Source organism: Perca fluviatilis, chromosome 8 (genome assembly GCF_010015445.1).
Source record: "Perca fluviatilis chromosome 8, GENO_Pfluv_1.0, whole genome shotgun sequence".
Lineage (NCBI taxonomy): Eukaryota > Metazoa > Chordata > Actinopteri > Perciformes > Percidae > Perca > Perca fluviatilis.
The window spans coordinates 3,418,438-3,445,377 of NC_053119.1; the positions used below are offsets into that span (position 1 = coordinate 3,418,438).

Consider the following 26,940-nt stretch of genomic DNA (forward strand, 5'->3'; position numbering starts at 1 on the left):
TCCAGCGGTTCTGCGTTGGTCTCACTGTCACAGTACTGGTCTTTTGGCAAGAAATCCGCATTCAATTTGCATTCATTCAGTTCTTCCACATCTTCCCCAAATTGTTCCATGTGCTCACTGACTAACGCCAAAACAAAATCCTGATACTCTTGCAATGCTTTGAAAGTGTACCTTCCATTTGTCTCACTGTCACATTTCTGGTGGAACTGGACTTCGGTTTTTGGCTCTTTCCCCGTCTCTTCGTGAGCGCTCTCTTCCGTGAGAGCCGTGACATTGGTCTGCATCGAGTCCATTTGCAAAAGTTTAGACGGAGTTACGTCATCATGGTTCAACTCAAACTTGTGCTGCTGCATCAAACTTTTGTTATCTTTGAGTGACTCTTTAAGTTGGTTTAAACTACCAAGTAGAACAGCGTAGTTGCCCTTTTCTTTAGCATGAAAAGTCTGCAATATGCGTTTATAGCTGTTCCATATAGATTGATTTGTATTATCCTGGTTTGGGAGCACATTGCATAATTCCTGATTCTGCACTCGTTGGCTTTTTACCCGTTTATGCAAGTTCTCCACTTCCGATTCGTACGCCAGCATCACTTGGAGCCATACACCTCCCTGTTTTTCCAACTCGGCCTCTACTTCTTCTTTCCACATCTGACAGATAATTAGCTTGCGTGTTTGCTGCTGGTTCATGATGTCCTCCTCCAGCATCTTCAGGTCATGGTATGCTTGCATTCTCGATACAGTAGACTCGTAATGCTGTTTCAGTCGTTCTGCAGTTATCCTGGCGTTGGTCTCACTCTCACATTTGGACTGGAGTTCGGTTTTCAGCTCTTTCACCGTCTCTTTCTGAGCGTTGACTTCTTCCGCGAGAGCCGTGACATTGGTCTGCAACAAGTCTGTTTGTAAAAGCTTAGACCTCTTCATGTTATTGTGGTTCAACTTGAGTTTTCTCACTTTGAACATGAGCTGATCTATCCTGAACTGGAGAAACTTGACGTTATTTCGCTGCGGCGCCATTGTGGAGATGGTGCGTGGTCTGCAATCGGCCGCAGCGGGAATAGATGAAAGAACAGCCTGTGTCATCAGAGGATCAGAAGCATGGCACATTCTAACATTCCGACACAGGCATAAGTCATCTACTGGTAATTGTAAAAATAAACGTGTGTGTGTGTGTGTGTGTGTGTGTGTGTCATAGCCTATTGTGCTTGTATCACATGATTATAAACACACATGCACATGTGCGCACACACACACACACACACACACACACACACACAGACATACACACACAGACACAGACACACACACTGACATACAGACATACACATACACACATGCAGACATAGACACAGACACACACACGTACACACACACAGACATACAGACATACACACACACAGACAGACACACACACACAAATACACACACACACACACACGCACACACACAATCATACACACACACACACAGACACACACACACACAAAAACACACACCACACACACAAAGCCACACATACACACACGCACACACATATACATACACACGCACAAACACACACGCACACACAGACACAGACGCACGCACGCACACACACACACACACACACACACAATCATACACACACACACAAACACTAGCACAGACACAAAAACACACACAGACACACACGTACACAAACACACACAGACACGCACCGCACACACACAGTCACACAAACACACAGACACACACATGCACGCGCGCCGCACACACACAGATACATACAGACACAGACGCACACACACAGACACACACACACACACACAGACACAAAAACACACAGACACAGACACACAGACCACACACATGCACACACAGACACACACACAAAAACACACACCACACACACAGACACAAAAACACACACACAAAGCCACACATACATACATGCACAGACACACAGAGACACACACAGACACGCACAAACACACACACAGACGCACGCACGCACACACACACGATTTCAATTCCAGACCCACTCTGACTTCAGCTGAAACTCTAACACTAATGTGTATTACAGCACTCTGCTGTCTGTGTTGGATCTAAACCTGTAATGAAGAAGTGAATGTGTCTGCTGGGATGTTGATCCAGCTCACAGCTCCTACAGCAGGCAGGCTCTTTGAGTGCAACAGCGCCCCCAACAGCTGGAGTCTCATCATTACAACAACTAAGCAGGGCTTGGATTCCTCACATCCTCATGTCCATTTATCTCTAAGGAGGAGGCACTCAGCATTTAAAACATTTTGAATCTATCGTTTTGTTCACTTCAGGTTTAAAATCAGTGGAGTGCCCCTTTAAAGGGTCACTCTGTTTTTTTTTCAACGTGGACTCTATTTCCCCATGCATTGGTGACTAAAGATCCTTTTAGTTTAACATGAAACAGCCCCGAAATCACCATCACCAAACTCCACCAGACTCCATGTAAATAATCAGGACTTTTAGCGTGTATACAGCCAGCATATCTCCACATGTAAATGGGTGAATTAAGGGTTTATTTCAACCAAACCAGAGTGGTGATTGTTGGAACAGTGGAAAGATGAACCAAGACGGCTTTTGGTAGTTTTATTTAGTTTCTGTCCACTTAGAATGAAGTGTGTTTTACGAGGATTAAAAGTACTCATTATTTACATGGAGTCTGGTGGAAATATGCTGGCTCTATACACACTAAAAGTCCTGATTATTTACATGGAGTCTGGTGGAGTTTGGTGATGGTGATTTCGAGGCTGTTTCATGTTAAACTAAAAGGATCTTACTCTTTAACTAAAAGGTCTATCTCTGTAGGGATCCATCCCATAATGTTGTCAGACACTTAGAATAATAATCTGAGTCTGTCAGCGGCAACAACAGAACTTTTAGTGGACGGTAGTTGACGGTGTGCAGTTGCCCATTAACGTTACATTGCAACTTGTTTCTTCTTAATACTGGACACATTTCAAAGACTGTTGTTCCCATCAGTCACTTAGACACTAATACATGGGAACATAAAGTCCAGGTTGAAACTCTCCCCTCAATAAGTTACTATTTAAAGTTATGTCCCATGTTAAAAATAACGGTATAATAATAATAATAATAATAATAATAATAATAATAATAATAATAATAATAATAATAACTGTGACACACGACACAAAGCAGCTTCTCGTTGACGTTGCTTTTATTACAGAATCTTTTGTACATCACATCTTTTCTAAAAATAATCACCTCTATAAAAGATTTAGACTTTCTACTCAGGCTTGAATCTTTTGGAGCGATTTCCCTGGATGATTGAATTTATAAAAAGACAAAAAAAAAGGACAGATTTCTAAAAACAGTCACCACGGGACCAGATGAAACTGGCCCACTTCCTCTGCAGAGTCCTGATTCAGACCGGCTGCTGGTCACCGCCGGGGCCGTCCAGCAGGAGACGGTCAGAAAGTCAACACACACACACACACACACACAAACTCACTGTCACACACAATCTCTCACACACTCTACCCCACACACTCTAACAGATACACTCTCCTACATTCAGTCTCTCTCTGTCACACACACACACACACTCTCTCTGTCTCTCACACATACTCTCTCACACACATACATACTCTCTCACACACACATAGTATCTCTCTCTCACTCACACACACACACACACACACACACACACACACACACACACACACACACACACACACACACACACACACACACACACACACACACACACACACACACACACACACACACACACACACACACACACACACACACACACACACACACACACACACACACACACACAGTCTCTCTCACACACACACACACACACTCTCTCACACACAGTCTCTCTCACACACACACAGTCTCTCTCTCACACACTCTCTCTCTCTCTCTCTCACACACACAGTATCTCTCTCTCACACACACACACTGTCTCTCTCTCTCTCACACACACCCCGAGGTGTCTGCTTCAGGTGGAGCCCCCCCGGTCAGTCGTCGGGCTCGGTGACACACTGCTCCACGATCTCCCTCAGGTTTGGGTTCTCCATGGCAGCCGCCACTCGCTCCTTATCGTTGATCTGCTTGTTAACTGGAGACACACACACACACTTCACTGAGACGCACAATCAGACCGCACAACAACCACTACACCGACAACAACAACGTTAGAAACCTCAACAAGCTTTCTTCTCATATCGGATTATTTTCTGGATGAACGGAGGAGTTGTCAGGTCTCTAAAATGTCAGAAAATGGTGAAAAATGTCTTCAAATGTCTCGTTTTGTCCCCAAATCAAAGATCTTCAGTTCCCTGTCCCAGAGCAGAGAAGACACCAGAACAATATTCATATTTAACAAGCTGACATCACACAAGTCAATTATCAAAATTAGTTGCCGATTAATTTAACAGTTGACAACTAATTGATTAATCTTTGCAGCTCTGCAGCCCAGTTTCTCAGAGTCCAAGGTCTTTAAATGTCTCGTTTTTCAGAAACTAAAGATATTCAGTTAAATATGATATAAAATAGAACAAAATCTCTATTTTGAGGGGCTGAAAACAGCATTTTTTTTGTCATTTTTGCATGAAAAATGACATTAATGACTAATTGAATATCAAAATAGTTGGCGATTATTTTTCGGTCGATCGACTAATCAATTAGTCGCCTCATCGTTCATATTTTCTTACTTTTGGAGCCAAACGGATAATGTGTAGACAGAGGGAGAGTTCCTTTCTACACGAGTCAGGACATTGGCTCAGTGGAAGGTTGTTTAATCTAAAGAGGCCATTGGCAATTTTATATTAAAAAAATAATAATAGGAATTAAAAAATAGACTTACTATCTTCTTCAGTAGAATGGGTTCCCTCTGAAATGTAAATTTCCAACTGAGAAGAGAAAGAAAACCTGATGTTAGAAGACAGAGTGGCTCGCTGTATGTTGGGTGTGTGTGTGTGTGTGTGTGTGTGTTATTCATTCAGGAAATTCAATTAAGAGCAAAGTAAAGAGTATTTTAAATGTTAGTTTGGTGTTCAGGGTTCAACATTTAGTTTTTTTTTTTTAAACTGGTCCTGTCTGGCAAGTAGAAAAAAATTCTACATGCTACCAGCCAGTAAGCTAACGTTACCCTGTGTCTTTAGCTGCAGGCTACCAGTAAGCTAACGTTACCCTGTGTCTTTAGTTGCAGGCCACCAGTAAGCTAACATAACCCTGTGGCTTTAGCTGCAGGCTACCAGCCGGTAAGCTAACGTTACCCTGTGTCTTTAGCTGCATGCTACCAGTAAGCTAACGTTACCCTGTGCCTTTAGCTGCATGCTACCAGTAAGCTAACGTTACCCTGTGCCTTTAGCTGCATGCTACCAGTAAGCTAACGTTACCCTGTGTCTTTAGCTGCAGGCTACCAGTAAGCTAACGTTACCCTGTGTCTTTAGTTGCAGGCCACCAGTAAGCTAACATAACCCTGTGGCTTTAGCTGCAGGTACCAGCCGGTAAGTAACGTTACCCTGTGTCTTTAGCTGCATGCTACCAGTAAGCTAACGTTACCCTGTGCCTTTAGCTGCATGCTACCAGTAAGCTAACGTTACCCTGTGCCTTTAGCTGCATGCTACCAGTAAGCTAACGTTACCCTGTGTCTTTAGCTGCATGCTACCAGTAAGCTAACGTTACCCTGTGTCTTTAGCTGCATGCTACCAGTAAGCTAACATTACCCTGTGCCTTTAGCTGCATGCTACCAGCCAGTAAGCTAACGTTACCCTGTGTCTTTAGTTGCAGGCTACCAGCCGGTAAGCCACACTGTGTCTGTTGTTCGGGACACCCCTATTAAAGCTATAGTGCGTAGTTTCTGTCGGGCCCCATGAGGAATTCTAAGTAATGACAACAAAACTGTCGGCGCGTCCACATGATACAAGCCTTCCTTACATTTAGTTTACAGTAGCTGACGCTTTCATCCAAAGAGACTTCCAATAAGTGCATTCAACCATGAAGCTGCAAACTCCGAAAACAGCAAGAATCACACAGAAGTAGCTTCAAATAAGCCAAACTACAAAGTGCCCTTAAAAAAGAAAATGAAATGATGCAATATTAATATAAAACATTCTGATTAGTGGAGCTTGAATGTACAGTCTGGGCTTGATTTAGGCTAACTCAACTTTTATTTAATATCCTATTGGTCCTCTTTGTTCCACAGGACTGTGATGCTACATCAGACTTGCCGTGCAGATATACGTTCAGCAGCTTCCTGATAAAAACACTCCTCTAATCAAGAGGCTACTCATCTGGTGCGTAAAGCTGCTTTAATGCTGCAGAGACTAAAAGCACCTGGCTCTCCACACTGCCGTCTGTTAAATAAAATCCTCTCTCCTTGACCTCTGAAGCCGGGGATGTGGATAAACTGCTTGATTGGCTGGGGTTACTCCCTCCAGATTGATTGCGTTTCTGTCTGTTCTCAGAGTATTGCCTCTCTCGGTTTCCCAGAGTGCTACTCTTTGAATTGGTAATGAAATTACAACTGCATCCTCACTGAACTTCTTGTGTTCTGTGGGTTTGATTTGTTTGGTCAAGTTCGCGTTTGAAAGTCAGCTTTGAACTTCTGTGGGGAGGGTAGAAAGTAGAGGGTGACACGGTATTCCCGCGGGAGTCCCGCGGTACGGGAGTCAATGTCAACGGTTGGTAACGTGATAGGGACGGAATAGAGCATAGAAATCAACGGGAGCAGGACGGAGAAATGTCTGTTTTGAGTGGGAGAAGATCTCCGTTAGGAATTACATAATGAAATGGCCTAGACCTGCAGGTAATGCATGTTACCTATAGGCCTGCAGATAATGCATGTTACCTATAGGCCTGCAGGTAATACATGTTACCTATAGGCCTGCAGGTAATACATGTTACCTAGGCCTGCAGGTAATACATGTTACCTATAGGCCTGCAGATAATGCATGTTACCTATAGGCCTGCAGGTAATACATGTTACCTATAGGCCTGCAGGTAATACATGTTACCTAGGCCTGCAGGTAATACATGTTACCTATAGACCTGCAGGTAATACATGTTACCTAGGCCTGCAGGTAATGCATGTTACTTATAGACCTGCAGGTAATGCATGTTACTTATAGATCTGCAGGTAATGCATGTTACTTATAGACCTGCAGGTAATGCATGTTACTTATAGACCTGCAGGTAATGCATGTTACCTATAGAACTGCAGGTAATGCATTATACTTATAGACCTGCAGGTAATGCATGTTACTTATAGACCTGCAGGTAATGCATGTTACTTATAGACCTGCAGGTAATGCATTTTACCTAGACCTGCAGGTAATGCATGTTACCTATAGGCCTGCAGGTAATGCATGTTACCTATAGGCCTGCAGGTAATGCATGTTACATATAGACCTGCAGGTAATGCATGTTACCTACACTTGCAGGTAATGCATGTTACCTATAGGCCTGCAGGTAATGTATGTTACCTAGACCTGCAGGTAATGCATGTTACCTATAGGCCAGCAGGTAATGTATGTTACCTACACCTGCAGGTAATGCATGTTACCTATAGGCCTGCAGGTAATGCATGTTACCTATAGGCCTGCAGGTAATGTATGTTACCTACACCTGCAGGTAATGCATGTTACATATAGACCTGCAGGTAATGCATGTTACATATAGACCTGCAGGTAATGTATGTTACCTACACCTGCAGGTAATTCATGTTACCTATAGGCCTGCAGGTAATGCATGCTACCTATAGGCCTGCAGGTAATGTATGTTACCTAGACCTGCAGGTAATGGGTTACATAGACCTGCAAGTAATGCATGTTACATTAATGCATTAAGGCCTGTAGGCCCTCTCATTCCCCCTGCGTTTCCCCCTCTCATTCCCCCTGCTCTGGCATTTCCCCCTCTCATTCCCCCTGCTCTGGTGTTTCCGAACCCCTAAACCGGAGACATTAGGAAACCCTTCTGACCCGTTCTAGTTGGTAATCTGCGGGGTTGTGTTTCAGTCTCAACGGCTCCAAATGGAGACCTTTGGCAACGCCGACACTGACGCCAACGTTTCTCCGTCCTGATTGGCTCTTATCGATCAGGACGTCTCGTTCTCTGAGACTTAAAGCTACTAACGTTATCATGGCAACCATCAGTGCACTGCCCCCCCCTTTTAACAACAAGTCACTCTTTTCCGGTACTCACCTTGTGTTTGAAAGGCAAACATCTCTGCAGCTTCACTTGTAAACACAGACCTGCAGACACAATAAACAGAATAAAACATACAAAATCTGAATAATTAAAAGCTGCTAAAGGATTCATTTCCAAACAGCTTGGGGAACTCAATCCAAACTTGCAAGGTTGCAACAGCAGCAGTCGTACTGCTCGGTATCGCCTGACTTGCAATATGGTGTTGGAACATCTGCAGAGATGGGAAGTAACAAAGTACAAAAACTTCGTTAGTGTACTCAAGTAGATTTTTCATTTTTACTTTGCCAAAAACGCGTGCATGCTAGAAATAGAACCGACGCCTATTTTTCACGCGATACGCAAATGTGTTGGAAGCATTTCCAGGCAAAATAGAACAGGAAAAGATGTTTATATGTCATTTAGACACAAATACATATTAATAAATAACATGTTGATGTTTGAAAGTCTCGAGGTTTTGATATAAATGCAGATATATAAATGTAATAAAAAAAATATATATATATTTTCTAATATTGCACCTGTCAATACAAAAGGAAATATTGTAAAGCCTTGTCTTTGCTGTAATCAGATCAGTATATATTTATGAGAAACATCCATGTGTCCAGACAAGGCTAGCAGCAGCAGCGCCGCGTCAGACACATTTCTGGCGTGTAAAGACGTAGAAAACGCCACGCAGCCACCACGCAACAGAAACGCCACGCTCCCGCCACGCAGCCAGTGTGTAACCGGCCTTACTCCTTACATTTTTAAAACCAATATTGGTACTTTCTACTCCTTACATTTTACAAAATTGGCTCGTTACTTTAGTTTCAAATCATTTCAGTGGAGTTACCGTTACTATTTTATTGCGTCATCAATACCGAATTCAATCTAATTGGATGGGAATATACGTATAAGCACTTCCGCACCACTAAAAGACGACAGACTGGGAGGCATTCATTCGCGGCAAATTATTGCGGCTTGATGGCGCTAACGTTAGCACTAGTAGTATGGACGGCGACATGATTGAAAATGAAGAAAACAGAGATCCCAGAGATTCAGCAGACGAGCAGCGAGACATTCCCAATCATCCTTGGCCTTATCTGAGAGAGGTTTGAGATAGTAGGCATCAAGAATGACTCCTGGCCAATGTGCTGCAAATTGTGCCAACCGAAACACCACCAACTGCTGGTTGTCATTCGCAAGGCTACTTTTAGTTTTATACTTAATATCAGTACTTCTAACAGAGTATTTTTTAACACAAATATCTGTACTTTTAATGGTGACAATTTGCCATTTTTTGACATTAGAGAGGCTCTGAATGTCCCGTTGATTGAAGGAGGGCTACACATACTTGTAAGTTTCATCCAGGAGTTACATCCGTATATAAAGTATATCCTTGTTACAGCCGGTGTATTTTGATTCTCTGAGCCTCTAATACACATAATCCTTACCGTTGAAATATATATACATGTTCCAGCGTCGTAAAAAAAATAAAAACAATCCGATGGCTGGACACCAAATCCAGTCATTTGCTTTTGAGGTTTTGAATGAATTCATTTATTTTTCTTCCTATCATATTCTATTACAGCTGCAGGAAACAGGCTCTGAGACGCTCCAGAATGGATCCGAAGATGAGAGCGAAAGCGTCTGCCCTCAGCTGCCCTCCTCAGGGAAGCTACAGGGGCATCAGAGTGAAGAGAAGAGCCGGCACAGAGCTAGCATCCCCCCATCCCCCCCACCGGTCAGGAAATCATCCACACAGTCGGGAGTCCACCGAGGCCGAGGTCACCCCAGGAGAGCTGTCCGTTCCATCTCACCTTCTCATCCTTTTAGCAACAACCTCCTGAGGGGAAACCTGTCTTTTCCTTCACCCTCACAGTGAATGCTGCGTCCTGAGAGGATGCTGAATAAAAACCAGATCAATGTATCCAAGGGCATAACTTTGGATTCAACATTTTGGGGGGGGGGGGGTTTAAGATCTCCACTTATGAGCTAAATTGAAATTTTTAGCATCAAACACTTCATTTTCTGTATCAAGTTATGGTGCAAATGTCTTTATTTATGTTAAAGAATATATACTAGGTTTGGGGGGGTTGCAGTGGCCAGTTTTGATTATTAAATTAATCGCACATTTTTATCTATTCTAAATGTCCCTTGATTTCTTTTTGTCCCATTATTTTTCCTCATTTTAATACTCTTATCAACATGGAAAAGTGGATCGGCTTGCTTTGTGCAATTGGCATCAGCTGAGCGCTCGGCCATCAGCTGAGCGCTCGGCCATCATACTTGGTATTTCAGACTGGACGTGCTGTGATGATAGCTTGGTTCACAATGACAAAAACACACACAGATCACTTTGGTCTTGTAAATGGAACCATTTGGCAACTTTTTAAAAGTAAACTTTCCATTCAGACTCTTATTGGCGTCGATTTCGGCGTCTCAAGCTCGCCATCCACTCAAAACGTAACGTTAGCCGCGTGCTCTTTGGCCGGCTCGCGAGCCCAAACCAGTGTGTGCAGCTGTTGTGTTTCCGGTCTAGCTAGATCCGGTGTGGTGGTGTAGTTTTTCTAACGTTACGAGTTGTTGCAAAAGCATGTGAAAAAACTACAAAGGTTGCTAGGCCCAAAAAGAACGTTAATCTCACGATTAAAAAAATTGACGCGCCGTTAAAATGGGTTTGCGTTAACGCCGTTAATAACACCTTTAAACTGACCACACACACACACACACACACACACACACACACACACACACACACACACACACACACACACACACACACACACACACACACACACACACACACACACACACACACACACACACACACACACACACACACACACACACACACACACACACACACACACACACACACACACACACACACACACACACACACAAATACGTTCAGGGTAATTTAAGGGCGATATTTGAAAGCATTAAAAAGGTCAACGAGGTTCTTTTTCTTTCTCCAACCTGCTTGTTCATGATAAAACTGTCTGGACAACTGTGTCGGGTTACACAGTTAAAGTATCTGGCTGCTGAGTGACAGGAGAATAATGTGGCTGCAGTAAGTAGTCTGTGCCCACTATTCCACTGAAACGAGCCAAAAAAGAAGATCTAGAAAAAAATAAACCTAAGCTGGAACAATCTTTTTAACTTATTAAACTATAATTTAACATTTAATATATATCAATCCCTCCAGAAAAACGCGGTTATGCGATCGCAAAATTCAATGCATAATCAGCCAAAGTCCTAGGGGTGTGGGAAAAAAATCAATACAGCATAGTATCGCGATGTTTTTCATGCCTATACTGTATCGATACACAGACGCCAAGTATGGATCTTTTATGATATACGTGTTGATCAGTCTGTCTGCTTGACAATCCCATTTTGCAGCAATAAAAGTGAAGTGAGATGAACAAACAGAGAAATGTGTCTTTTTAGATAAAACAGATGTGGACAAAGTTTCCTTTTGGGGACATCATTTGAAATTGGGAAACATTTGAAGTTGAAAAAAAAAAGGTAATACAATGCAATATATCGCAGAATATTGCAATATGTTTAAAATCGAGATAATATCGTGAGGAAATCACTTTTTTCATCAAACTGCAGTTTTTGCAAGTTCCCGCAATTTCATCGCATGAAATTGCATAAATATCCAGCATATTCCATCGCATTTTTTAAGAAAAGGTGCCGCATAATCAATGATTTTTGTCCACAACATTCACAAAAAAACTCCACATTTTTCTGGAAGGACTGAAATATATGCAAAGTGTTTGCATTGTGCGATAGAATGTAACTTGGTGTAACTCCAAAATTAATGCATTGATGATGAGCTAATAACTAAATCAAAAATGAATAGAATATTAGAATACTGTGGCATGATTCATGGATGAGATCAAACCAAACTCCATTCACAAAACCATTTATTTATTTGGAGTTCTGTTTCAGTGCTAAATCGCAATTTGTGATTTTTGCTGCAACCTCACCAAACTCCATTTAAGAAATCAGCTATCATGTTCTATCTCACAACTGCCTGGACATACTGTGTCGGGTTACACAGTTGAGTTATAAACCATAAGTAAAAAATGTCTGTAATTAAAGTAACTGGCTGCTGAGTGACAGGAGAATAATGTGGCTGCAGTTAGTAGTCTGTGTCCAATTAATATCGACTAATGAATCCAATTTACCGAGTGTATGCGTATGAAAGAAAACCAGGTTCTACATTCATTCGTTTCACAGGGAAATTGCTGGGAGAGGAAACTCATTTCGGTTCTTTTTTTTTTCTTCTTATAATATATAATATAATATACAAAGATGCGTTATGTATGCATATCAATTTATGTTCTCTTCCAGTGTTTTCATGATCACACACAGGCTGCTTTTCTGAAGGCATTACAGCTCGCGTTCAGCTCTGTAATCTAAGACCCCCAACACTGATTCCTCTTGTTCACGTTGTTGTTTTTTTTTGGCAGCTGCGTGTGACAGATTAGATCGCTCGCCGCCAGACACCGACAGCAAACCGGGCCAAGGGTCAAACTTCCAGCTGCGCTGAAGTGATCGACTAAACTTCTAACTGTTACTAAATGTAATCAATCAGAATAAGAAAAAACATTTTATTGCCAAAGTAAGTTACGCTTACGTGGAATTTACCTTGGTATTCGGTGCATACGTACACAAACACATTAAACTAAAATACAGAAACAAATATACACAAAATAGCTGTTTAGTATAAGAGAAAGGAGGCCGAATGGGTTGAGTGCAGAATGTAAAAAAATATATATATATATATATAGTATGTGCAATGAGCAGATGTACAGTCCGTGATGTAGGTAGTGTAGTGACTAGGGGTTAAGATTATTTTTGGGCATTTCCGCCTTTAATCATCAGGACATCTTAGATATGAAAGGGGAGACATGTCGGAAAATTGCCGCAGGTCTGATTCGAACCCTGGGCCTCTGTGTCGAGAAACAAACCTCTACATGTGGGCGCGCGCTCTACCAACTGAGCACCCGGGCGCCGCTAGTTGTGCACTTCTGTGCTGCAATTTCTTGTTACTTTGCAGCCGACTTATACACCAGTGATACGTCTGCAGCTGGAGAGGCACTCAGAGAGCGCACACCGATTACTCCGACACCACGTGAACGCAGCACAAAGGCCCTATATCTCGCAATGTAAACGGAAGTGAAAAATGATTTGTCTGTCCGCTACCGTGATTTGGATTTGCTCAATAATTGAATGGGTTCTTCCTCGGCCCATGCTACACCCTTCCACCGAGTTTTCTTGTAAAATCAGACAGACAGACAGAAGCAGACAGAAGCAGACAGTCAGATAGACAGACAGACCTGAATATATTACCTCCTCCTATTATATAATGAACTGTAAAAATTGGTTTGTGGACTTCCGTTTTAAAGCCTTGAGTTTGCATTTTCCATCGCCATTTTGGTAGTGTAGAGCCAGAAGTGACCCTATTGGGACAAAAGGGTGGAGCCGGTGTTGTGTAGTGTGCTAAGCTAAATGCTAAAGAGGGAAAATCGCAGTTTTTCAAACTGCCAACAGGTACTGGAGCTGTTCATCGGCATGTACGGCAGTAAACAGAACATTAGCCTACTTCCCCTTTAAGTTACCAGCTAACGCTAGCAGTAGCTAGCTAGCTTGGTTGACAAGGTGCTAAAGACAACAAGAAATGTTCCAGTTAACTGAAGTGAAAACACACAGTTAGACGGTCAAAGTTTAGGATGAAAATACAGACAACAGCCAGAAACTAGTTGAGGTCTATTTTAATGTCCACAGTGTTAGCATGGTTAGCATCGCTAAGCCTCTGTCCTGACTGACAGGTCCTAAAGCATCCCGCTTTATCGTCTGATTTAAAATAAATGGGAGCATCATTTACTAAATGAACATCATGCTGTGTTGAAGAAGACTTGAAACTAGCGACTGAGACCATAAACTCATTAAGAAAATGTTTACTGAGGTAATAAATCAAGAGAGAACTAGGCTCATTTTCTCACAGACTTCTATGGAAACAGACTTCTGTTTGGAACCGGTGGAGTGAAAAAAAACTTTTTTTTAATCTGAACTTAGCTGGAATCGAGGCATCGGCTCGGAGGTTGCGTGCCTCCTCTTCAACGTCTACTGCTTTTGACATCATCAGCAGTGATCTGAGCAAAACCCTGAATAAACCTGAACGCACTCAAAATAGAAACGGGGCATGACATCTGTGCTGACATCTGTCTGCGCGTGTGCTTGAAAGCATTTTTGAAATGTGACAAGAAAGCCAAATGCTTTTGGTTTCATCAGCCTTTTAGAAGCGGAGAGCATTCAGGCCCTGGCCACTCTTCATTTTCTGCACTCTGGTGAACGTTCCCTGAAACAGATTGGGCCTTTTCGGCATCAATTTATGGTGCAAATGTCTTTATTTATGTTAAAAAGGTCCAATGAATGTGTGGGAATTTCTCCAATCTAGCGTTGAGATCGTATAGTGCAATCAATTCTCTCGCGCCACGCAGTTCAAAGTAGTTATTACAGCTACGGTAGTCTTCACGCTTCAAAAAGCCGGTCTCTGGCTCTTTTCAATATCAGAAGAAGAAGAAGAAGAAGAAGAAGAAGAAGACTCCTGTTCCTGAAATTGTGATTTTGAATACGTGTGGTCCTCCATGTTTCCTTCTTCAAACTTGCCACCGGGGGCCGGGAAGCTACGATACCCGTTAGCAGCATTAGCAGCAGCTGTGAGTTTATCATGTGACAGAGAAACGTCCTGTATGTGCCTTACCGGCTAATGTATTTCAAGATGGTGGTGGTGATGGCGCAGTGGATAGGACGCATGCCTTTGGTATGGGAGATCGGGGTTCAATTCCCACTGCGACACATTAACTATTGTGTCCCTGATTAAGACGCTTAACCAATAGTTGCTCCAGATAGCTACTTCTGACATATATAGCAATTGTAAGTCGCTTTTGGATAAAAGAGTCAGCTAAATGACATGTAATGTGATGTAATGCATGAATATGGAGCGCCTACCCCAGTTTGTGCTATCGCAAATGTAAAATTCCAAGCCAAAAGGAATACTTTTGATTGTGGAGGTAAATATTCATGAGAAAAGACAAGTTGGTGAACGGGCAACACAGATTTAGATAAGGAGCAACTGAGCACGTTACACACTGGGACCTTTTAAGGAAATTCTATAAGGTTTTTGGGGGTGGGTTGCACCGTCCAGTTTGGATTAGTTCTGTAAATGACGCCTCTGGCTACAGCGCCAACGTGCTGTGGCGTTCTCAGCGGAGGTGACTCACCGATCAGCGTGGCCAGAGAGCAGTGAGGGACGGTCGGGGAGAACTTGATGATGATGAGGTACTCGTCTTCTCCGAGCTCGCGGACCTCCACGCATTTCTCCGTCACCACGTCCAGCTCCTCCAGGGTGTTGGGCTTCTCCGGGTCCCGGATCGATCGAATCACGTCTGATTAAAAAGAGGGAGGGGGGGAAACCACATGTGTTTGTTTACTACAACTCCAATCAACCCTTCCTGTTGTCTTCCCCGTCGACAAACACGCAACGTTTAGTTTTTCTGGGTGAAAATGTAAAAAAAAAAAAAGTTTGGTCGTCTTTTTTTGACACTTTTGTCAAATTTTTTGAAGTTTCTGTCAATGTTTTTCTGGGCTTTTTTGAGTTTTTTTTAAAGCTTTTCTCATGTTTTTGTCTTTTTTTCAAGATCACCCCGACATTTGTCACTTTTCGCGACATTTTTAATCACTTTTTCTGATGTTTTTGTCACTTCTTTGACATTTTTTTCCTACGTTCTATTATCAGTTTTTCTTTACATGCTATAAAATTGTAGCCTAGCAATCTAGACGCACCCTAGCAGCAGCAAATGTAATTTGCAGCCAGGGTCAGTCTAGCAACTCTCCGTTGGCGAGCTGGAAAAACCAAACTCTAGTCGGGCCAATCACATCGTGTATAGAGTCTGTGGGCGGGGCTTATAGCTGCTGCTGGTGAACAGCGGTCTTCTGGAAGACTTCGAGTTCAGCTTTTCTTTGAGAAAAGAACAAAGAACGGCTCTGAAGTCATTCTCAAAAAAAGGAAGATGTGTTCAGAGTTTAAAGTTTAATCTATCAGCTAGCGTTGCTCTGGTTGGTTGGAGCGCTATCCTATTGCGTGCAGACGGAATTTGAAAGACAACCGTTGATCCCGCCCCTCGGATTGAGCCCTGACCAATGGGGAGTTCCCAGACCCAACATGTGGATGTGGGGCTGGCTTGTCAGGCTAATACAATTGAATAAAACACCCAAATTCAGTGAAAATAGTGAACTGATCATTTATTTAACTTGTGAAGAGAAAAAAATATATATAAAAAAAATAAACCTAAGCTGGAATAATCTTTTTAATAAGTAATATATATAATTTAATATAAATATATGCAAAGTGTTTGCATTGTGTGACAGAATGTAACTTGGTTTCACCCTGCAAAGGTAGTTTTATAACTTCAAAATGAATGCATTGACGATGAGCTAATAACTAATCAAAATAAATAGAATATTAGAATACTGTAGGATGATTCATGGGTAAGATCAAACCAAACTCCATTCACAAAACCAAATTATTTGAGTTCTGTTTCAGTGCTAAATCGCAATTTGTGACTCGTGATTTTCGCTGCAACAGTGCAACCTCACCAAACTCCATTCAAGAAATCAGCTATTGTGTGCTATTTCATTCCTAAAAATGCGCCACTTACGCCAATCAAACCAAAGTCCATTCAGAAAACCATTGAGTTCGGTTTGAATATTTATCTCAATATGACCCGTTCACTACAAACACACACCAAACTCCATTTAGAGAATCGTCTATTTAAGTTCTGTACCAGCGCTGGCCATATGTTACTTTTACTACAACCTCTCCAAACTCCATTAAAAAAAAACATATTATACACTATAATGTGACAACATTTTCAATTTACTCCAACCACACTAAACTCCATTCAGAAAAGTTCTGGTTCAGTAAAGAAAAGTTCTGGTACACGTACTAAAATAAAAATGCGCGCCGTCGTTGAGTAACGTTAAAACCTCGCCAAACTCCATGCAATAAATCGTGTATTTAACTTCGCCTTCAATATAGCGACCTGTCACAACTAGCTAACTACTTCATAAAGCAATGACTATTTAATTGAATACCACTAAAGTGTTCGGGAACCTCCATGTTCACCTAGCTTCGCTAACAATCACGTTACACAGCAGTAACAGTAGGCCTGTTTGGGGCTCCACTCACCGTACACTTCTAACGCTTTCTCCTCCATCTTTTTAGTCTTCAGGACATTCCCGTTGTCGACAAGTCCAGAAAACTGTAAAACCTTGGTGGCAGTTAACGACACAAGGCTCAACACTGCTTCCATGTTTTAGGAAACGCCATAATAATAATAAACGGGACCGACTGTGACTGTGACTTTGGCAGGAAACCTGCTGACAAACTGACGGTTAGAGGACAGCGGCGCGCAGCGTTAGCAGATCTCTATCTCAACAGGAAATACACCCAGTATACACTGTACTACTGGTACTACTGTTTATATACTGTCTATGGTACTACTGCTAGAGTAAACTCAAACATGAAATCGTAACATATAAAAGTTACAGAGCTGCGGATTTTATCGCAGCCAATGAGCGTCTCCGTCTCGCTTCCGCTTCCTATGTTTTGAGGTTTTAAGGGAAAAACAATCGATGACTGATCAAGCTATAATCATTGACATATATATAAAATGCAATCCTTTTTTCTTTTTTTTCTTTTTTTTTTTACAAACTGTATTAATCCTTGTGTTGTCTTCCCGTCGACCATTAGGCTACATTGTTGTCCTCCCGGGGACAAAATTGAAAATGAACTTTTTTTGGCGCTTTCATTTGATGATTTTGGAGCTTTTTAAAGGAAAAACCTCATGGGACGTCCCATGAAAATTTCACTTTATGAGTTTTTTTTTTAACATTAATATGCGTTCCCCCAGCCTGCCTATGGTCCCCCAGTGGCTAGAAATGGCGATAGGTGTAAACCGAGCCCTGGGTATCCTGCTCTGCCTTTGAGAAAATGAAAGCTCAGATGGGCCAATCAGGAATCTTCTCCTTATGAGGTCATGAATACTGTTTTAAAACTATATATATAGTTATATATATATATAAGTTTTCAAATGCTATGAAATTGAATAAAACAACCAAAATTCAATGAACGTAATAATTCATTTTACCTGCAAAGCATATTATAAGCAAAGTTATTTTGGGTCAATTTAGTTGTAAGAAACCATTATTTCTGATATAAAAAAACGGGTCAAACACAAGGGTTAAACGTCAATATATAAGATTGACATTGGGGGGGTTGAGATATGTCTGCATGGATTGAGAAAAGCAACAAAAACATGGAAAATAAACTTGAAAAAAAGAGACAAAAACATTGAAAAAAAGTGTGAAAAACTATAAAACCAATGACAACCTCAATAAAGACGACAGAAGAAAAGAAGCGACAAAAAGATTGTCAAAAAAAAACCTGTCCAAAGGCGACAAATGTCAGAAAAAGCGACAAAAACATCGGAAAAAGGAAAAAGAAGAGAGAAAAACGTTGAAAAAGTGAAAAAAAACATTCCCCCCCCTCAAAAACAGGCGACACAAACTTAAAAAGAAGTGACAAAATCGTCAAAAATACAAAGTTTTTGTAGAAATGTCAATGTTTTTCATTGAAATTTCTACAAAAACGTCAAAAAAAAGCTGATCACTTCACTACTTTCATTGAATTTGGGTGTTTTATTCAGTTTTATTGCATGTAAAGAAAAAATGATGAAAGAAGGTTGAAAAACGTAGAAAACAAGTGACAAAAACATGGGAAAAGCTTAAAAAAACGTCAAAGAAATGCAGAAAAATACTGACAGAAACTTTCGAAAAAAGTGACAAAAGTCTCAAAAAAGACGACCAAAGCGTTAAAAAAAATAAAAGTTGCGTCACGGTCTACGGAGAAGACAACACAAGGCTTAAATAAATAATAATTAATTGATTTTTATTGATTTTTAAAAATGTGACAGACACATAAACATCAACAACAGAGAAAACTACATGTATATGTATACATGTGGTTTTCTACAGACTCTGGTATACACACAACAAACATTATTATTATTATTATTATTATTATTATTATAGGATCTGAAGCTCTTAATTTAGTAGACACGTTATTCCATGGAGGACAGAGAAAAGAGGCTAAATGCACATGTCTGAATATATTAAAAAACTAATTAAAAATGATAATGTTTTGCTGAGTGAAACATTTCTTACCTCTACATCTATGCTCTCTACGACAACGTCATCTTATCGGCTTTCGATTAAGTCGACTTTGTTTTTTTAAACCGTTCTTCTATTGGTCAGATTTGGTCAGCTGACAGGCGGCAGACAGGACATGTGACCCCCACCGGAACCAGCGGCTGTTTACATGACAGGAAAGAAATGTCCCCGTCGCTTTTTAAAGGCGTTTAATTGACTGTTTTTTCTGCAGAAATGTCTCCGTGAGCTGTGTAATTATAAAGTGTGAAGATGTTGGAGAGCGGCTCCATAGAGGTGTGCGTGATTCCGGAGAACCAGCACTGTGGAGAGGTAGCGGACATCCAGAAAGCGGAGCTGGCTCCCGGCGGTTCGCTGCTCGGATGTCTGGGGCTCCGCGGCCGCCTGGTGGTCTGGAACCCGGCGGACAGAGACGCTCCGCCGGCCGCAGCGGACGGCTGCTACGCTGAGTGAGTCCAGTCTGTTTCTGCAGAATAGTGTTTGGTATTCCTCCGCGTCGCGGTGGGAGAAGTAGTCCTATCCTTTACTATAGTAAAAGTACTTATACCACACTTTAAAAATACTCTGTTACAAGTTCAAGTTGGAAAATATGCCCTGACGTTGTTGAATATCGCGATAACTTGCGATAAATAAACAGATAGTGATAGATATTGAAGTGTTCAGTTCTTCTGCTTTCAGTATTCTGCTGAAATACAACAAACTGCCTGTGTTTTGGATGTAAAACAAATGAAAGGAAACCATTTATTTAGCTAACTTAAATGCTGGCTTTAAAAGTTCTATAATACCAACATGCAGCAGTATGTAGGCAGCAGTTTTGGGTTTTTTTCAGTTCCTGTTTTTGTGTTCTGTTAATGGAAATGGAAACGGCGACAGCAAAACACACACATTGCCTCTGAAAATGAGGACACGAGCAGTAATGGCGAGTGCCGAATGAAAGGACTTTAAACAAAATCACTCTGCACACAGGGATTTCATCCAGACTTCTAGCTTCTACAGGAGCAGAAACTTTAGTTACACAACCACGTACATCATGGGATGGTTTAGACATCATGGGATGGTTTAGACATTATGGCTGATAATCTAAATCCTTATGGTTAAGTGTGACATGGGCCTATTGTGTGCCTCCAGCTTTTGTACCGACAGTCAGATAAACTGATCAAACGTTTCTTCTGGTTGTAGTTTTTGCTGGGAGGAGGCGGCTGTGAGCGGCAGCGGTAGCGACGGTGGCTTCAGACTGCTGGCTGTTGGATCTCAGTGGGACCTGAAGCTGCTGGAGGTGGAGACAGAGCGCTCGGCCTCCATTTCGGCGCCCTGCGTCTCCGAGTGTCCCGCGGATCGCCTGCTGCAGACTGTCAGACAGCACGATGACGGTGAGTAGCCACACGCCATCATCAAGAAGGTCACACTGCACCCTCAGAGGTCGGACCAGAGGCGGAGCAAGAGGACGGAGCTTCTGGGGGCTCTAGCAACAAATGCTTCCTTTCAAGGTCCCATGACATGGTGCTCTTTGGATGCTTTTATATAGACCTTAGTGGTCCCCTAATACTGTATCTGAAGTCTCTTTTATATAGACCTTAGTGGTCCCCTAATACTGTATCTGAAGTCTCTTTTATATAGGCCTTAGTGGTCCCCTAATACTGTATCTGAAGTCTCTTTTATATAGACCTTAGTGGTCCCCTAATACTGTATCTGAAGTCTCTTTTATATAGACCTTAGTGGTCCTCTAATACTGTATCTGAAGTCTCTTTTATATAGACCTTAGTGGTCCCCTAATACTGTATCTGAAGTCTCTTTTATATAGACCTTAGTGGTCCCCTAATACTGTATCTGAAGTCTCTTTTATATAGACCTTAGTGGTCCCCTAATACTGTATCTGAAGTCTCTTTTATATAGACCTTAGTGGTCCCCTAATACTGTATCTGAAGTCTCTTTATATAGACCTTAGTGGTCCCTAATGCTGTATCTGAGAGTCTCTTTAGATAGAGAGCTTAGTGGTCCCCTAATAGTGTATCTGAGAGTCTCTTTTATATAGACCTTAGTGGTCCCCTAATACTGTATCTGAAGTCTCTCTTTATATAGGCCTTGAAGTGGTCCCCTAATACTGTATCTGAAGTCTCTTTTATATGAACCTTAGTGGTCCCCTAATACTGTATATGAAGTCTCTTTCCCAAAATTCAGCCTTACGTGCAGAGAGAGGCAGCCCGTGTTTACGCCAAATTTCTACCCTACCAACCAACGTTATTAAAACTAACGGTAAAAAAATATCAGACAATTCTTGCCCCTTTTTTGGCAGGGGCGGGGCTAGAAGTGGGGCACGAGCTGGTACCCCACCCCGAAATATGATTCCTCCCCTGGTGGTAATACGTCAGTGTTAGTGGTGTTTATACATGGTAGTGAAAAGATGCGCTAAATGTCCAAAAAAGTGCCAAAAGTGTTGAAAGGAGAGGACAAGTGCATGGTCGAATGGAGGACAAGACGAGGGTTAAAAGGCAGACTGAGCCTGTAGAAAATGTGTATTGTTTTTGAACTGCCCCACGTAGGGCTGGGCGATATGGAGAAAATCAGATATCCCAATATTTTTGACCCAATACCTCGATATAGATACCGCAACAATATTGTAGTGTTGACCATTAATGCTTTCACAAAATAGTTACACAATGAGATTTTAGATCAATAATCATCAGTAATGTGGATATAATGACTAAGTGGGTAAAGGTGAATAATGGAACAGTTACACCAGTCTGGTAGGTTCAGGAAATGACATCACTTTACTGTAATGCAGCCTTTAAAAGCAGGAAAAGACACTTATGTCATATTACGATATTACAATATCCAAAATCTAAGACGATATGTACTCTCATATCACAATTTCGATATAATATGGTATATTGCCCAGCTCTAGCCCATGATATGAATACAATACAGCCTTTTATTATAACTTTTATTCAGTCGGTAACTGTATTATTTGCACTTCAGTGATGCTTACAGGCCATCAGTCTTTAAATACGTTCAATCCCCCCCTCCCCCTCTGTGTAATTTTGCCTAACTGAGTCTTTGTTCCCAGGTGTGTGCGATCTGCAGTCGGTGCGCGTGTTGTCGTTTGCCGCCGGCCACGCCTGCGTGCTGCTGAACCGTGATTGGCTGCTGCAGCTGCGGTGGCAGCAGGCGGAGGTGGAGCCCCAGATGTTGTCCTGCTGCAGCATCCAGCTGACCCACGGCAGCGGACACACTGCCGTCCACCACTGTGTCTGCAGGGAAACCCTGTTCATCCTCCACTCCACTGGACTCATCTGTATCCTCAATACATTCTAATACTCATACCATTTTGATTATTTACATGGAGTCTGGTGGAGATATGCTGGCTCTATACACACTAAAAGTCTTGATTATTTACATGGAGTCTGGTGGAGATATGCTGGCTCTATACACGCTAAAAGTCCTGATTATTTACATGGAGTCTGGTGGAGATATGCTGGTTCTATACACGCTAAAAGTCCTGATTATTTACATGGAGTCTGGTGGAGATATGTTGGCTCTATACACGCTAAAAGTCCTGATTATTTACATGGAGTCTGGTGGAGATATGCTGGCTCTATACACGCTAAAAGTCCTGATTATTTACATGGAGTCTGGTGGAGATATGTTGGCTCTATACACGCTAAAAGTCCTGATTATTTACATGGAGTCTGGTGGAGATATGCTGGCTCTATACACGCTAAAAGTCCTGATTATTTACATGGAGTCTGGTGGAGTTTGGTGATGGTGATTTCAGGGCTGTTTCATGTTAAACTAAAAGGATCTTACTCTTTAACTAAAAGCTCTATCTCTGTAGGGATCCTTTCCATAATGTTGTCAGACATATGGCCCGGACACACAGAGCCGATCGGACTGATCGGTCTCCCCGAGTCGGTCCAAAAAGTTCCTCAGAACACACCGGAGAGACGAGACGTAATACGTCTCCATAGCAGCAGGCGGCGCTAATCTGTATTGTCGCGCAAAAATGATAACCGGCAGCTGATTGGACGAACGTGGGTCTGGTTTCTCCGGAAATTCAAAGCCAGACTGTCATGGCGGCTCGTTGAGAATACGATCTCATATCGGACTAAAATAGTTCACGAGACATGTTTCTGGAAACATTTGAAGAGAGAAAGTGTGTGTGTGTGTGTGTGTGTGTGTGTGTGTGTGTGTGTGTGTGTGTGTGTGTGTGTGTGTGTGTGTGTGTGTGTGTTGTGTGTGTGTGTGTGTGTGTGTGTGTGTGTGTGTGTGTGTGTGTGTGTGTGTGTGTGTGTGTGTGTGTGTGTGGTTCCTGAATCTGTCTTCATTTCAGATCAACAAAGGTCAGTTTAAAAAGATTTTCATCAGATTTTGAGAGACTCTAGTCATGCTCATCCCGCTCGCTGTTTCCTGGTTAGCTCTCCACCAATCAGATGGCTCATTTGAGTACGACGGCACAGAACACACCGAACAGACTCGAGTCACCGACCTCGCCAGACTGTCAGAGGGCTGATTATCGGCTCGGTGTGTCCGGGCCTTTTAGAATAATAATCTGAGTCTGTCAGCGGCAAAAACAGAACTTTTAGTGGGCGCAAACTGACGATGCGCAATTGCCCGTTAACGTTACATTGCGGCTTGTTTCTGTCTTGCCTAAAGCAACACTAGAGAACTCTTCCTCTTCGGTCCCCCTACAGGTTGGAAGCAGAATTGTCCATTACTGCTGTCGTAATGTCTCATTACGTCTCATTGTGTCTCATTATGTCTCATTACGTCTCATTGTGTCTCATTATGTCTCATTATGTCTCATTACGTTTCATTGTGTCTCATTATGTCTCATTATGTCTCATTGTGTCTCATTATGTCTCATTATGTCTCATTACGTCTCATTACGTCTCATTATGTCTCATTATGTCTCATTATGTCTCATTACGTCTCATTACGTCTCATTACGTCTCATTACGTCTCATTACGTCTCATTATGTCTCATTACGTTTACATCTCATTATGTCTCATTCGAACTACAGATCCACTACCCGATCTGGCAAACTTGCATAGTGCGGTTATAGCCGGTAGAGGGCCGCAAAGCGAATGCAGAAGTGGCGTTCACCCTGTTACGAGTTGATGAACCACTGAAACGATTTTGGAAAACATTATTTTTAGGTACATTATTTTAAGGTACATTATTTTGGTGCAAGTTTGCCAGATCGGGTAGCCGATGTGTAGTTCGAATGAGACATAAGAATAACTGTAACGGTTATGGACAATTCGGCTTCCAACCTGTAGGGGGAACAAAGCGGAAAAGTTCTGTAGTGTTGCTTAATACTGGACCAATTTCAACCATTGTTGTTCCCATCAGTCACTTAGACACAGAAACATGGCTGTTAGCCTTTTAAGATCCCCTCAGATTCTTCTTTAACTGTGTATCCAGCTGTGTACAACATCTGTGACGGCCGTCTGCTGGCCAGCGTCGACCTCCCGGCGTACCTGACTTCTGTCCAGGCAGAGGACGACTTCGTCTCCTCCTCTTCCTCCTCCCTCTCCTCCTCTCCCTCCTTCTGCCTCCTCCAGGTGTCAGCTGATCTCAGCACAGCCGTGGCTGTCACTCGGTCTCACGCCGCCGTCGCCGTCGACCTCGACCACTACTTCAGGTACTTCATTTGTTGCGTGGTTTGAAAAGTGCCGGGCATCCATGACACCGTTTCAGACACCACAGACAAAACATACAATGGGACAATTAAAATATCTAATAAATATATAAATATATACTGTATAAATGCTTTTTGGGGGCATTTTTAGGCCTTTATTGACAGGACAGCTGAAGACATGAAAGGGGAGAGAGATGGGAGAATGACATGCAGCAAAGGGCCGCAGGTCGGAGTCAAAGCCAGGCCCGCTGTGTTGAGGAGTAAACCTCTAAATATGGGCGCCCGCTCTACCAACTGAGCTATCTGGGCACCCGGCAAGTGTTATTTAAATAAACTTCTGGTGTACTTACAAACTTTCCAATCCATCGTTTTATGAGTACATAACCTATATGTACTACTGTAGACGTTTGGTATCATTTCGGGCATTATTAGTGGGGTCATTTACGAGATACATCACTGGATCCATTAGCCCCCTATTCAGCTGATAATGCTACTCTACGCTAACTCTCCCAGTGTTAGACCCAGGTGAAAAAAACTTCTGGGGGGGTGTTTGGCTCGAGGTCATGGTGCAAAGGACCCTAGGGTGCAACAATGTGTTAGTTACTCGTTGACTTCTGGAATGATGTTGCAATTATTGAATTTAAAAAACAATAAAATCAACAGTAAAAACACACATACAACTGTGAAATTTGCCGTAATACTTTTCCTATTTAAATTTTATTTTTTCATTCAGAACACGAGAGAAAATAAGAGTTTACTTGCGAAACGTGATGAACTAAATAATTGTTTTTCTTGATTATTCGGTTTTTGTGATCACTGGGAGCCGACGATTAATTGCACGGCCCTGCTTGTGTCTTCCAGTTTGCACCCGGACCACCTGCTGTGTGCCGCCTCCCGCCCCCCCTTGCAGCCCCAGCACCTGACAGACCAGGACAGTGTGTCGAGCTCCAACTGCAGCATGGCCTCCCTCGGGTCCACCTTCAGCACTGACCGGTAAAACACTGACACACACACACACACACACACACACACACACACACACACACACACACACACACGGATGTAGCACTGTCTTTGTGGGGACCCCATTCCCTAGCCCCTTACCCTAACCTTAACCATCACAACTAAATGCCTAACCTTAACCCTTACCCTCACCTTAACCATCACAACTAAATGCCTAACCTTAACCCTTACCCTCACCTTAACCATCACAACTAAATGCCTAACCTTAACCCTTACCCTAACCTTAACCATCACAACTAAATGTCTAACCTTAACCCTTACCCTCACCTTAACCATCACAACTAAATGCCTAACCTTAACCCTTACCCACACCCTAACCATAACCTAATTCTATCCCTAATCCTAAAACCAAGTCTTAACCCTCAAACAGCCCTTTAAACTTGGGGGGGTACAGCATTTTGGTCCCACAAAGCTGTCGGGACCCCCAAAAGTATCCTGGGCTCCGGTTTTTGGACCCCACGTATATAGTTAAACAAACACACACACACACACACACACACACACACACACACACACACACACACACACACACACACACACACACACACACACACACACAGGTTTGTGGCACTATCTTTGTGGGGACCTGTCATTGACATAATGCATTCTCTAGCCCATTACCCTAACCTTAACCATCTGGGACCCACAAGTATACTGGACTCCCGGTTTTTGGACACCGCGAATATAGTTAAACACACACACACACACACACACACACACACACACACAACACACACACACACACACACACACACACACTGTATATTCTGTAGTCTGACACCAGATGTCCC

At 42.3% G+C, this 26,940-nt stretch overlaps 2 protein-coding genes across 2 annotated transcripts in view; one reads left to right on the top strand and one right to left on the bottom strand.

The window, feature by feature from the left end:
* Positions 1-3,848: 3,848 nt before the first annotated feature.
* ciao2a (cytosolic iron-sulfur assembly component 2A) lies at positions 3,849-17,868 on the bottom strand. Its single transcript, XM_039808300.1, has 5 exons — positions 17,449-17,868; positions 15,482-15,646; positions 8,196-8,245; positions 4,855-4,900; positions 3,849-4,107 (listed from the first exon to the last, which is right to left on the bottom strand). Exons 1-5 carry the CDS (start codon positions 17,570-17,572, stop codon positions 4,007-4,009), a joined length of 486 nt encoding a protein of 161 aa, XP_039664234.1. The 5' UTR covers positions 17,573-17,868; the 3' UTR covers positions 3,849-4,006.
* Positions 17,869-19,607: 1,739 nt separating this feature from the next.
* Positions 19,608-26,940, top strand: part of spg11 (SPG11 vesicle trafficking associated, spatacsin) — a 65,550-nt gene continuing 58,217 nt past the window's right edge. The window contains 5 exon segments of the mRNA XM_039808299.1: positions 19,608-19,936; positions 20,667-20,857; positions 22,552-22,779; positions 24,910-25,129; positions 25,988-26,119. Coding sequence (XP_039664233.1) covers positions 19,740-19,936; positions 20,667-20,857; positions 22,552-22,779; positions 24,910-25,129; positions 25,988-26,119 — 968 coding nt within the window. The 5' untranslated portion in view covers positions 19,608-19,739.

Bases quoted from the DNA above. Each gene is read 5' to 3' on its own strand.
- ciao2a (XM_039808300.1), bottom strand. From the start codon at position 17,572: ATGGAAGCAGTGTTGAGCCTTGTGTCGTTAACTGCCACCAAGGTTTTA. The intron at 4,901-8,195 runs GTGAGTACCGGA...TTCTCTTCTCAG, and splicing joins GTTTGCCTTTCAAACACAAG to TTGGAAATTTACATTTCAGA. The intron at 4,108-4,854 runs GTAAGTCTATTT...GTGTGTCTCCAG, and splicing joins CCATTCTACTGAAGAAGATA to TTAACAAGCAGATCAACGAT.